Source organism: Pundamilia nyererei, unplaced genomic scaffold (assembly GCF_000239375.1).
Source record: "Pundamilia nyererei isolate P.nyererei 1_Seehausen unplaced genomic scaffold, PunNye1.0 scaffold00141, whole genome shotgun sequence".
Lineage (NCBI taxonomy): Eukaryota > Metazoa > Chordata > Actinopteri > Cichliformes > Cichlidae > Pundamilia > Pundamilia nyererei.
The window spans coordinates 1,647,248-1,659,508 of record NW_005187542.1 but is presented as its reverse complement, the minus strand read 5'-3'; the positions used below and the strand labels follow the sequence as shown (position 1 = coordinate 1,659,508).

The window sequence follows — 12,261 nt, the reverse complement described above, 5'->3', positions numbered from 1 at the left end:
TATAATTTAAGGAAATACATTCACTATTATAATTTCATGTACAACAGGATTGTTTTTCCAAATACCCCTATACTGGTGGAGTCCCACAGAGGCTATTTTATTAATTGCTGTCTGGAGCACTGTGAAAAACATTGTTTTTCCTCTTCCAAGGTTACGCCCACACTAGCCCGGATAGATTTGAAAACGCTGCACATCCACACTACCGTTTTTAGTCGTTTTCACAGAGTTGCGCGTCCACATTGAAATGGCCAAAAACGCTTACGTTCCAGTAAGTGTTTTCGGCCAGTAAGAAGATTCAACCTGCCTCATTTCGGTCTGCCACTTATTTACTTTCCGGCTCTTTGAAATGTCATGGCAAAATATCGAGGAAAAGCACAGAGTTTTTTTAAATAGACTAACAATGAGGTGGAGTTGTTGCTGCGAGTAACACAAAAGTACAAAGTTGCAAAAGCAAGTGAGAATTAAAGAATTTGAGGAAAAGCTATCTGTAGCATGTACAGACTGATATTAATCTTTAATAGGGCTGTCAAAATTGCCCTCCGCTATCTTAGTTTATTTGGTCACATGACTGCATCACATGACTAACATGCGTCAATGTTTTAGAAATTCTCCGTTTTCGCTGTCTACACTGCGATGCGAAAGCACAGTTTTCAAATGTATGTTTTCGAGAGCATTTTCAAAACGCTGCGTTTTCCATGAGCGAAAACGCCGTCTCAGTGTGGTCGGGAGGCCAAAAGGGAGAGAAAACGGACAGACGGAAGGACGTAGCCTTACTCAGATGTAATCATAATATTAAAGATAAACCATTTGCAACTCTATAACACACATTTACAAAATGACAATGCTGCACCACATGCTGGGTTACGTTAGCAAGACAGGTAGCTGAATATTGTTTTAAAAGCTGTGACAGAAGACAGATTAAAGATGATGAGAGGAAAGCAGAAATACATCAAAATAACGAGACCAGTGACTAGCTGTGCTCTTAACTACATTTCACATCTCGGATAATGCTAATGAGGGAGTTGTTGATGGCAAAAGGGAAAAACGTACACTGCATAAAGGCAGAACAAGCAGCCTGTTAAGGACTTACTGGATTGCTGCATTACAAAACTTTTCATAGTATAATTATTTATTGTGTTTGCTCTGTGGTGTAATGTTTGGCTGTTTGTTTAATTTCTTCTTTCTTTGTATTCTATGAACAGAAGAATATAAAGGGGCCCATTAATGCTTAAATTATATTGGTGATGACTGATGATGCAATTGGAAACCAAAAGGGAGGTAGGGGTGCACAACAAATGGAGATTAGCAGGTTAGTGGTGTTAAACTCAGAATCTCCTGTGTCATAAAGTTGGCTTTTTTTCACCATGGTAAATTATAGAATTTCAAGAGTTTCTGTAAAGAGGAGTGGGCCAAGTAGTCTCTGCCGCATACTAAAATCATGTTTTGCTTCAGGATCAAATACGTAACTTACTTTTTACTCAATGACTGCAAATTCAGCAGGAGATCAAATATTTTTCATTGATCCTTTGATTTGCAGCCAGCTTTCTGCTAGGGATACATGTACAAGGTGATGCCTGCTCTAGCATGCAGCCATCACCGCATGCAGCATAAAATAAATAACTTGTGCAATAAATATACAGATTAACGATTTTCTGCAGCATTAACATCTCATCCTACTTATAAAAATGCTGCAAACTGGTATATTTTCTATGCTTTTCAATAGATTTTTAATACCATTTTATCCTCATCATCTGATAATAACCCTGATTGGAGTAGCTGTCACTTATAGGAAAGATTTTTATGTTTACATCTATTTTTATGCTAGTGCACCTGGAGCCAGAAGTAGACTGACCGGCTTAACAGAGAAAACTGATAACCACTGTCATGACGCACATCACCTCTAACTGAGGGTTTAGGTTTTGTCGAGCCAGCTAACACAGTGTTTAGCTGTGTTTAACATTGTTCCTAGAATAACATTTCACACAACTTTGCATTAAAAGGTACAGTCAATCGTTTTTTGAGTTTATTAATGGGGGGAAAAATAACACTATAAAAAATGGCAAGAATTTCAAAGCAATGTTTGATGATCTTAGTATAATACTTTGGCTAAATAAAAACAATTACTGCTGCTTTGGTAAAAGCAGTAACTCTCGCTCTAAAGTGGTCTACAAAACAAGCAGATTTTAAACATACTAAAAAAAGTACGTTGCAATTTTTCTTCCTTCCCAAATAGCAAGTCACCCACCGCACACAACTATCTGAATGCAATTTTAAGTATTTGTGTCTGAAAATGTTTGGGTGTGCCGTAAAGAAAAGAAGAGCTCAAATAAAACAAACATGAATGGCCCAGGGAGCAGTTTATGAAGAGAGAAACAGAGGATGTGTGGGAAGTGAATGTTAAAGAGAAAAAGAAAATATGTAAAAAAGAGAGAATAGTAGGCAGATGGTCGGCTGTTTTTGCTTACCATAACAGATAAAAGCAGTTAGCTGAGGTGGAGACAAGCAGATATTAAATATTTTAACACTCGCACCCTCACATATACTACTACTGTGCACAAACAGTGGAGAGTCCACAAACACACTTTCTTGCATCTGTTACAAAAGTCAACACAATGGATATGTCATGAAACACACGTATTTTATAAATAATTGATGGCTTCCAGACCCTAAGGGCAACTCTGACTGACATACTACAATGAGCATGGATGTACACACTCTAGTGCGCACACGTGGGGGGTTGACTAGGCTCGGCTGAAATGCCAAGGTCACAGAGTTCATAATTAACAAGAGTGTTTTACAGGAAGTCATGTGACAGAACATACCAAGAGACTGTTAGAATCTCCCAACCATCCCAGACAGTGCCAGCTCTGCTGCCTTAAGAACATCAAAGAGGCAAAACTGAAATACAGGAGCATTTGCATTAAGCTTTAAAAAAAAATAAAAAATGGAAATTTATATTTCACCATTGAAACTTATGTGACAGCTGTAGTCGCTAATTAAAGCGCATCTTAAGATTTGGATGTGATTTTGATGTTGACGAATTAAAGTAGTTTTAAAGTAGTTCACTATTTGGTCAGAAAAGGGGTAAATTCTCACACTGGAGAAATGAAAATTAGCAAATACCCCTAACCAGGGCTCGCAAAATCTGTAATAAACTCTCTTTTCCAAAGATGAGTGATTCCTCAATCAGATACAGGGCTCGCAATACGGGCTAGCGATTTTTCCAGTCAGGCTACCAAAATCTCTCTCTGCCCTGCCCGTCGGGCTATCGCAGGAAGGAAAAATATATGTCAATGCTTTTGCATTCTTTCAGAAATGTAGCTGGGTAATTATGTCATTGGCATTGGTGAGCCACTGTCAATATGTGACATATTGAAATCCAATTGAATTTGTGCTTGTTTTTTTGCTTTCACTTTGCAATCACGTGAACTGTGTATAGAGAGCGACAGCACTGATTGGTGAGTGATGATAATTTGTGCACCAATTCCTCTGACATCGTCTTATTAATCGTTAGCTTACTACGCAAACATGACAAGTGAAATCTCCGGCAGCAAGCTTAAACATGTGAGAGGTTGATCGTGCAGAGAATCGCTGAGCGTTATGTGAGTGCGTGTGTAAAAGCAGCAGGATATATATTTTAGTTCTGCTGAGCCAAATAAGACAGGTCAGGGTGAAGAAGTGACAGCCAAAGAAAAGCTTACCACAAAATGGAAAAGTTATGAGGAATCAGACTATAAGGAAAAAAGAAAGTGCAGCTTTATGGTTTCATGGACAAAAGAATTTCTGTGGCTGCGATATGACGAGCTAAATAACCAGGGCTGCACATAAGTGGTCCGCAGGTGCGCATTCGCTGTCAAAATAAAAAACGCGCACAAGATAAGAAGGTGCAACGCGTGTTTGCGTACATACGATTTTCTGGAAGAGGACAGACATTTGTTTAGAACTCTTAAAGATGTCGAAGAAGCTCCTTTAAGCAATTACTTTGGTTTTCCTCCACCTCCAAACAAATGTCAGAAGTAGTCCGAACCACAAAAGAAGCACGTATTCTCGGAAAAGTGGTTGCAGGAGGTGAGCTGGCTTCAAACAAATGATGAACGCACAGAGATTTGGTGCAGAATGTGCCGTGAAAATCCCACTCTAGCGGACAAAAACACTGCCTTTTATATGGACGCAAACGCACGTTTCAACTTCTTATCTGGTGCGCGTCTTTTATTTTGACAGCAAATGCGCACCTGCAGACCACTTATGTGCACCCGTGTAAATAACATAATGTTCTGCCGGGTGTGTTGTTGGTTTTCTCTCGATTTCTGAGTCGACAAGCGCCTTTGTTACTGGGACATGTAATTTTAAGAAAGGCCCCCATTAGAACCCATGAGAAATGCAAGAAATGCATTATTGCTCAGTCTGCAATATCTTTACCGGAACAAACACCAACTGCAAATAACATACTAAAAATAAACCTGGAAAATCTGTTTAGAACAGCTACTATGTTGCAAAGAGTGAACTACCACTGGCAAAATTTAGCAGCCTTTGAAAACTTCAAAAAGCAAATGTCCTAGATCTTGGTTCCACTTGCCTCTTACCCGTGACTTCAGTGGAAATTCAGGATCTGACACAGACTGATTCATGTTCTACACAGTTCTTACAAGTTCATAGAAATTTCTGTTCAATTAGAACCAAGTATTTGAGTTGATGATTGTAATTTTTATACAATGTTGTAATTTGTGTTTCAACAATTTTTTGATTAATGTTTTGTTTCCGTTATAATAATATACTTTAATGTATAATATTATAACGGAAACAAAACATCAATCAAAAAATTGCTCTGTTTTTTATTCGGGCTACTTAAATTTATTTGGGCTACCAAAAACTGAAGAGTCCCTGCCCGAAGGGCTACCAGGGACTTTGAAATTTTGCGAGCCCTGCCCCTAACCCTAACCCACATAGTGGAAAGTCAGAAATCATGTTATTAGAATTATAACTTTTATTTACTTAGTGGTCAGAAGTTCAACAAGACATAAGAACTAAATTCTAAATCATCTCACCATTGAGTGAATATTTGGACGAAGTTTGAACGAGGTTTCTCCAGGAGTTGTTGAAATACCTTGTCCGGGAGAATGTGACATACATAGGAGTGTATAGATAACTTAAAAATGTATCTCCAGCCGCAGGTGAATGAATAATTTTTGCAGTCTTTCCAATTTTTCTCTTCTACGTCTAAATCTATTTCATTTTAGTAACTAAATTAAAAAGTGCCGATATACAAAGGTGATGCACTGTCCCTGCTCCTGTATTGCAGCCACAGCCAAAATACATTCAGAAGGTAAGATGAGTGCTGAGAACCCAGCTCAGTGGTAGGAATAAGATCTGAGCTATCGATACATATGCTACCAGATCAGATACCCAGCTAGAATAATATGCTGGCCACAGGAGGAGACCCAATACTACTGATGTCAAAACATAAAATCTCCTCACAATATAGAGGCTTCTACCCAAAGTCCAGCGGCAGAAACAAGAAGGATGAGAATTATTGCCAGAGCTACAATCCAGGAAGAAACACACAAATACATCAAGAACATGGGTCCACAATATGAGCTCCTCCAAGAATGGCTCAGGCAGAGAAGACAGATGGTGATGAAGAAAAGGAGGAGGAGCTATCATGTACCATTGACAAAGGAAGTAGCTGACATCAAGAAAACCTACAACTAGCTAATAAAGGCCCATCTAGAGGACGCCGCGGAGGTTCTGATTATGGCAGCACATGAATATGCCCTAAGCACCAGATCCATAGAGACAGGTCTTTCACAGCCAACATGACAAGTTACAGCCAGTGAAAAGTACTGAACTGGAGACAGTTGAATACTTTGTAACAGGATGTAAGATGCAAGCTGGGACATTGTACAGGCACAACCAAGAAGCTGGGATAGTGTAGAGTAGGGCTGCTCAATTAATCGAATTTTAATCGCGATTCCGATCTGGGCTTTCAACGATCATTAAAAATGACTGAGTCGATTATTAGCCCCTCGCTCATGCTTTACTGCTCCGTGTGGCAAATCGAGCGCACCTCTCTATTTTTCAATACATTGTTATTGTTAAATAAATATCGTCAAATAATCGAGATCTCAATTTCAGTGAAAATAATCGTGATTATCATTTTTGCCATAATCGAGCAGCCCTAGTGTAGAGGAACTTCTGTGCTGCCAAATGGATTAGACATCCCTAGTCCTGATGGGAGACGCTGCCGAAGGTGGTTGAAAACAACAGGGCTAAGGTCCTGTGTGGACTTCTTCAAGTTCCAGACAAGCAGTTGCTGGCCATCCAACCAGACAGAGTAGTGGTTATCAGCACAAGACTGCAGTTATCATAGATGTGACAATCCCAGCAGACAGAAAAACAGAGAAGTACCAGGAACTTGAGAAAAAACTGGAGCAGAAGTGGAAGCCAAAGGGCAAAGTGGTGCCTGTGATAATAGCAGCATTAGCAGCTGTAACCCCTAAACTGAAAGAGTGACTTCAGCAGATTCCATCACATCATCCAAAAAAAAAAACAGTGCAGTCCAGGAAACAGCAAATTTGTGAACCCTCAAACTCCCAGGCCTGATAGAAGACCTGAGCTTGAGAAACACACACATGGCATACAACTAAACCCTGAATTGGGACCTCCTGTATCAATAAATGCGTACATTCTCTGTAAACTTCTAACTTCAGTAATTTTAAATAAAATGATGAATTCCGAAGCTTTACTTAAATTTCTGTACCTACAAGTTTCTTCACTACACGAATAGGCGTTAAGCCAATCGCCTGTTTTCTAACTCGTCTCAGTGCCTCTTACCTAGACCTGAATGTCACTCTTGAATCTTGGCCTAAGATCATTCAGACAGCCAACTGATTCAAACCATTTCCTACTTCTAACAACACAAGAGTACGTCTGCCCAGACATGCCGAGAAATAACACCGTACTGAAAACGGAAACAGGATTTAGAGTTACAATACAACACAAACTTGAGTTTCCAGCAGCATCAATTTTTTCCCCTACAATTTCTTTTCTTTGTCATCTGTCTACACAGTTGAACAGTCACCGGCACACCCACAGACAGACGGATAAAGCAGACGCCATGTAATCCGTGGAATGCAGAGAGACGACATGGATGGTAGGAAGCGTGTTTGTGTGTAGGCAAGGGAGATGACAAGCTGCTGTTGCCACCGCCCCCACCTCATGCTCTTTCATTCACGGGTCAACCTTGAGAAGAATTAACAATTAACAATTTATCTGTTTGCTTTGTCTGACACCTTTCACAGTATTCAGTCACGACTTAAACCGAATCCCCTATCAACCACTGTCATGGTCCTTTAGGGGTTATAATCTACACGGCTCCTAAGAGTGGATGTGGACAATACTATAATGTCATTTGTTGTATCCAGTTCTTCATCTTTCTGATCCACCGTTGTCAAGGTTTTCTAACTGGTGACAATTGGAAAGGTCATCTCAAAGTCCCTGTTGCTAAATGATATAGCAGACTAACAAAGGGGGCTAGAGAGAGCAATAAGTAGGTGTAGCTATGGCAGCCCTTTTTTGTCTATCTAGGACTAAAAAAAGTCAATGTAACAATTAATAAAACCATAAATTTGGATCAGATCTGACTTTAGGTCAACTAATTTGCATTCACTGGCTAGAGGAAGACAAGACCTTTGGCTTGAAATTCACAACACTGACAGCATGTTTAGTATTCAATTTTATCTTCTGTAATCTCTCACAGGTGGCTGGGCGTGAGGCTAAAAGGTAACGGGGGTAAGAGAGTGTTCTTACGTATGGGTTGCGCAGTGGTGGGGCTTGGCAGCGGGAAGTCCTCTGTGAAGTTCACATTGCACATGTCACTGCCACAGCAGCAGAAGTGGTAAGTCCCATTCTGTATCTGTGGAGGCAAGTTGGTAACCACACAGCGGTCATCTCGGCATGCCTGGTTGTCGCCTAGGTGAGTCCAGCAACCTGAAGAAGGGTAAAAAAAAAAAATGTTGGAGAAACCCCGCCCAAAAAACGTATTAACCCCTCAGTTTTAAAATAACAGTTATTGAATGTGACAGCACAATTGGGTCAGATATAGTGAAAGTAAAAACTAATTTCAGGGCTCTAGAGTGCGACCAATTTGGTCACAAATGCGACCAAATTTTTCAGTGGTGCGACTAAAAAAAAAAAATTTGGTTGGACCTGTGCGACCAAATGTTTGGGTAGCCGAAAAATAAAATAAAATAAAATAAAATAAAATCTGCAACCTTCCCTGTGGTCAACAACAGACACATTTTGCCCCTATTGTGGACTAAACCAATCAGAGCTAGTAAGGGGCGGGACCTCTCTGATTGGCCGTGGTCCAGTTGAAAGTGCAGGTGGAAGTGGGAGGTGAGTAGCTTGAATAAAGCGATATCAATTCATTAAATCCTGAATCGACTTTTAAATATAACTGTGTTTTGCCAGAAACGCCAGATTCTCAGATTAAAGCTCACAAAACCATTTCAACAACAAACAAACAGCAAATGAGAGCAGGTACACGGATTCCACACAAAGACGTAAACACAGAGCAGACCGACGCATCAGAATCAACTTTGTCTTTCTCAGGCGGCCCGCTGTCGGAGCTTAGCGATCCTGATGCGTCCGGTCCGCGCTGTGTTTACGTCTTTTTGCGCTGATTCTGAGCTGCAGGTTTTGTCTCTCCAACCAAAATTCGCCGAGCCAGCAGCAAAAGAAGCAGCAAACTGCGCTTCACATTTGATCAATGTCGTCATGAATTTTGCTGTTTTGCTTCCACGACTATTAAAATCACACTTCATGCACAGCTAGCTCTCTCTCTCTATCTCTCTCTGTACTTCAAGAACAGTTTCCCGTCTCCAATCTCTGTTCTGTATTATTCATTCACTTATTGCCTACCAGTCTACCGTTGTTTACAGCGCTGTGGCTGCTGTCTTTTTCTTTTCTTTTTTTCACTTAAATGACCCCGGACAAGAAAGCCTATTTTTTCTGTTGTTCAATACTGAAGAAATCTAAACTTTATATGCAGAACATTGTAGAATATTTTTAAGGTTATCTGCTATAAAAAGCCAGACCAGGAAAATCTCCTTCATGTTTTTCTGTGTTTTATTCTCAGTTACTTTCACACAAAGGCATCTGCTGTGATGTTCACAATTCTGATGAAGTCAGTACTGATAAATGATCAGAATTATAATATTTCTGACTGTCTGAGGCTAAGTTGAATCGAATCGGGACTTTGAAAACCGGAATCGAATGGATTATAGAAATCAGTGATGATACCCAGCCCTAGTGAGCAGCCTAGGCCCGACAGAAGTGGATGTAGCTGTAATAGGAAAAGAACTATTGCTAACTTTTCCTGTTAAGTTAAGGCCTGATCCTTCTGAAATTCATAGCCAGTGCTCTGACACGGTGTCATCAATCTTTGAATGCTGAAAAAGCACAGTGTATTCAGAAAAACACATTATATTATATAAATTATTATAAAATTTGTGTGCGCCTAACTTTTGTGCCGGTACGCCTAACTTTTTAAAGTTGGGCGTACCGGTACGCCCATGGCAAAAAGTTAGTCTAGAGCCCTGAATTTTCCTGTTAAGTTTGACCATTTTATGGACAAACTATGCTTTCACTGTTTCACTAAATAAAAAGCATCTTAAAAACATGATTATAGATAAAAGAAAAACTGATTTTATGAAACAGATAACAAAGTTCTGTGTCTATTTCATACTATATACTTTTGACTATGCCCTTGGATGAAGGCATTTGACAATGTGTATGTACAAAGGAGTGCTGAAGTGGACATTCAAAATAGCTCTTTTTGAGTCTATTCTAGGAAACCATTTCAATGTAAAAATTGAGCTTACAGCTCTTTTCAACTCTTTCAGATAACTTGAAACATTCATATGAATTTTCAAGTAGTGTGGTAGAGGTCAGCTTCTGTCACAAAGAATTTTTCCAGCCAAGATTGAGACACAAATGAAATATGCGTAAGGAGCCTTTTATTTCACTTTTTCTTAAATAATATTTCAGTCTAATATGTCACAAAACAGATAAAGATTCAAACATTTGTCTCTCAAACAGACAAACACCCCCAATTATTTAATTTAATATAAAGTAAAGGAAAGCAGCAGATTACGACTTTTAAAGGGCCTCCAACAAGAAGATTTCTGCGTATGAACCATTAACATTTTTATTTACATCTTGAGCAAATGATTTGAACGGTTGATGATGACTGAAAAAACAAAAATGGAGGATTTGTAATTTTTCTTACTGCATTCTGGTTAAAATTGTGTCCCAATTTATGGGTTTTTGAAACAATTTATGGAGAAAATGTCTTTAAAATGAAAATGAAAATATTGGGCACTGCATGACATTGAATACTAAAAAATACTGTGACAAATAAGACAATATAAATACAAGTCTCTCAGGCTTGTATTCGACCCACCCTTCTGTCTTCCTTTATGTGTTGTTTGAGGATGTAACCTTTCTGAACATCCAAGCGACAGCTTTATATGTCAACGATGAATTCATTCTTCTCCACATTTAAAGCATATCGAACACAGATGTTTTGTCTTCTGGTTTTTGTGGCCCTAAATGTAGTCAATGGCTCCATATTGTAGTGACTTATACATTTGCCCACCAAGTGAAGAGTTGCTGGTTTGATTCCAACGACTCGTTGTGACTGTGTCAGGAAGGGAATTAGGCATAAAAACTAAATTAAACATATAAAGCTTCCTGCTGTACCAAACCCTTGTAGCAAGTCAGCATTTAAAACTCACAAACAACATATGCTCTCCTCACCTGCATGAGTAAAGCAGGACAGCATGTGTTTTTTTATGCATCCACTACATTAGTGAATCTCCTCTGTGGTTTTCCTGCTTTCCTCTAGCCTGGCAGATCCACGCGTACTTATATGATGCTATATGATGCTATATGATGCTAAAAATCAAGTTGTAGGTGTATTATGAGCTGAACTGTTGCTAAGCCACAACGTATGGAGTACTTTCCACACAGACCTATACAAAACAACTTTACTGAGTAATTAAAAACTGATGATATTAATTTTCTGTCAGCCCACTACTTTAATAATTACACAGTTTCATGCCGAGAACCTGGAATGATTAAAAATTCAACTGACATATACTAAGATTGATCAAGGATTGGGAAAATAACTAGCACCTGGTTTTCCCACTAGTGACAGCATATTTGTTGCAGTCACAAAGATTGTTTGAGCCAGAAAGGTTCTAAGCTTTTTGGCGACTTTTCACAATCTAACAAACAAACATTGTCACAGTGAAAATACCTTGCTTCACCAGGCGCACTTCTCCTGGAGGAGTTTTCTCCCACAGCCCAAAACAGTGGCTGCCTTTGGCACATCGGATAGTGGTATTCTCTGGGGAGACCCGGCCTTCATCCCCCGCCACTCGTTCCACCTCCCATTGCTGCTGTTGGTCTGTGAAGGCACATTCCCTCACCTCACCCTGCGCCGCTGTGAAGAGATAGAGAGCAAAGATGTATGTTATGTAAAAGAAAAGAAAATTATTATTTTATATACATTTAGAGAGAGAGATATTTTTGTGTGTGTTTACGTGTGTGTTATAGGAGCTATAGAGGTAGGCACTGGAAAGATCCAAATATATATATTTTAGGGGTGCAACGATATTCGTATCGATATTGAACCGTTCGATACAGTGCTTTCGGTTCGGTACGCATATGTATCGAACAATACAAAATTTGAAATTTATTTTATCAACTTTCCTTCTGACGATGCTGTCTGTGTTGAGCGTTCGTGAATCTGCGTTCGACTACTCCACCTAGGCTGCACTGTCGAGCGCAGATCCACTGAGCGCTCAACACAGACAGCATCGTCAGAAGGAAGAGTGCAGGGCAAGCTAGCGAGACAGAAGTTAAGCTCTCCTTGCAACATGGCAAATTGAACCTCCCCCACCCTCATTCAGATCTGGCGTTTGGAATTATTTTGGTTTTCATGTGACGTATGACCCTGAAGGTAAGCGCGTCATGGACTAAAGTATGTTGGATGTGCCACGCAATGCTCAATTACACGGGTGGGAACTAGTGTGTTAGCCATTTCTCTGTAATAAACTCTCTTTTCCAAAGATGAGTGATTCCTCAATCAGATACAGGGCTCGCAATACGGGCTAGCGATTTTTCCAGTCGGGCTACCAAAATCTCTCTCTGCCCTGCCCGTCGGGCTATCGCAGGAAGGAAAAATATATGTCAATG

The 12,261-nt window shown here is 39.7% G+C and overlaps 1 protein-coding gene across 1 annotated transcript in view; it reads right to left on the bottom strand.

The window, feature by feature from the left end:
• Positions 1 to 12,261, bottom strand: part of LOC102206122 (bone morphogenetic protein receptor type-2) — a 36,914-nt gene that overhangs the window by 13,620 nt on the left and 11,033 nt on the right. Inside the window, exons 2-3 of the mRNA XM_005744270.1 lie at positions 11,321 to 11,506; positions 7,807 to 7,986 (exon numbers count right to left, since the gene is read on the bottom strand). Coding sequence (XP_005744327.1) covers positions 7,807 to 7,986; positions 11,321 to 11,506 — 366 coding nt within the window. The remainder of the gene's footprint in view (positions 1 to 7,806; positions 7,987 to 11,320; positions 11,507 to 12,261) is intronic.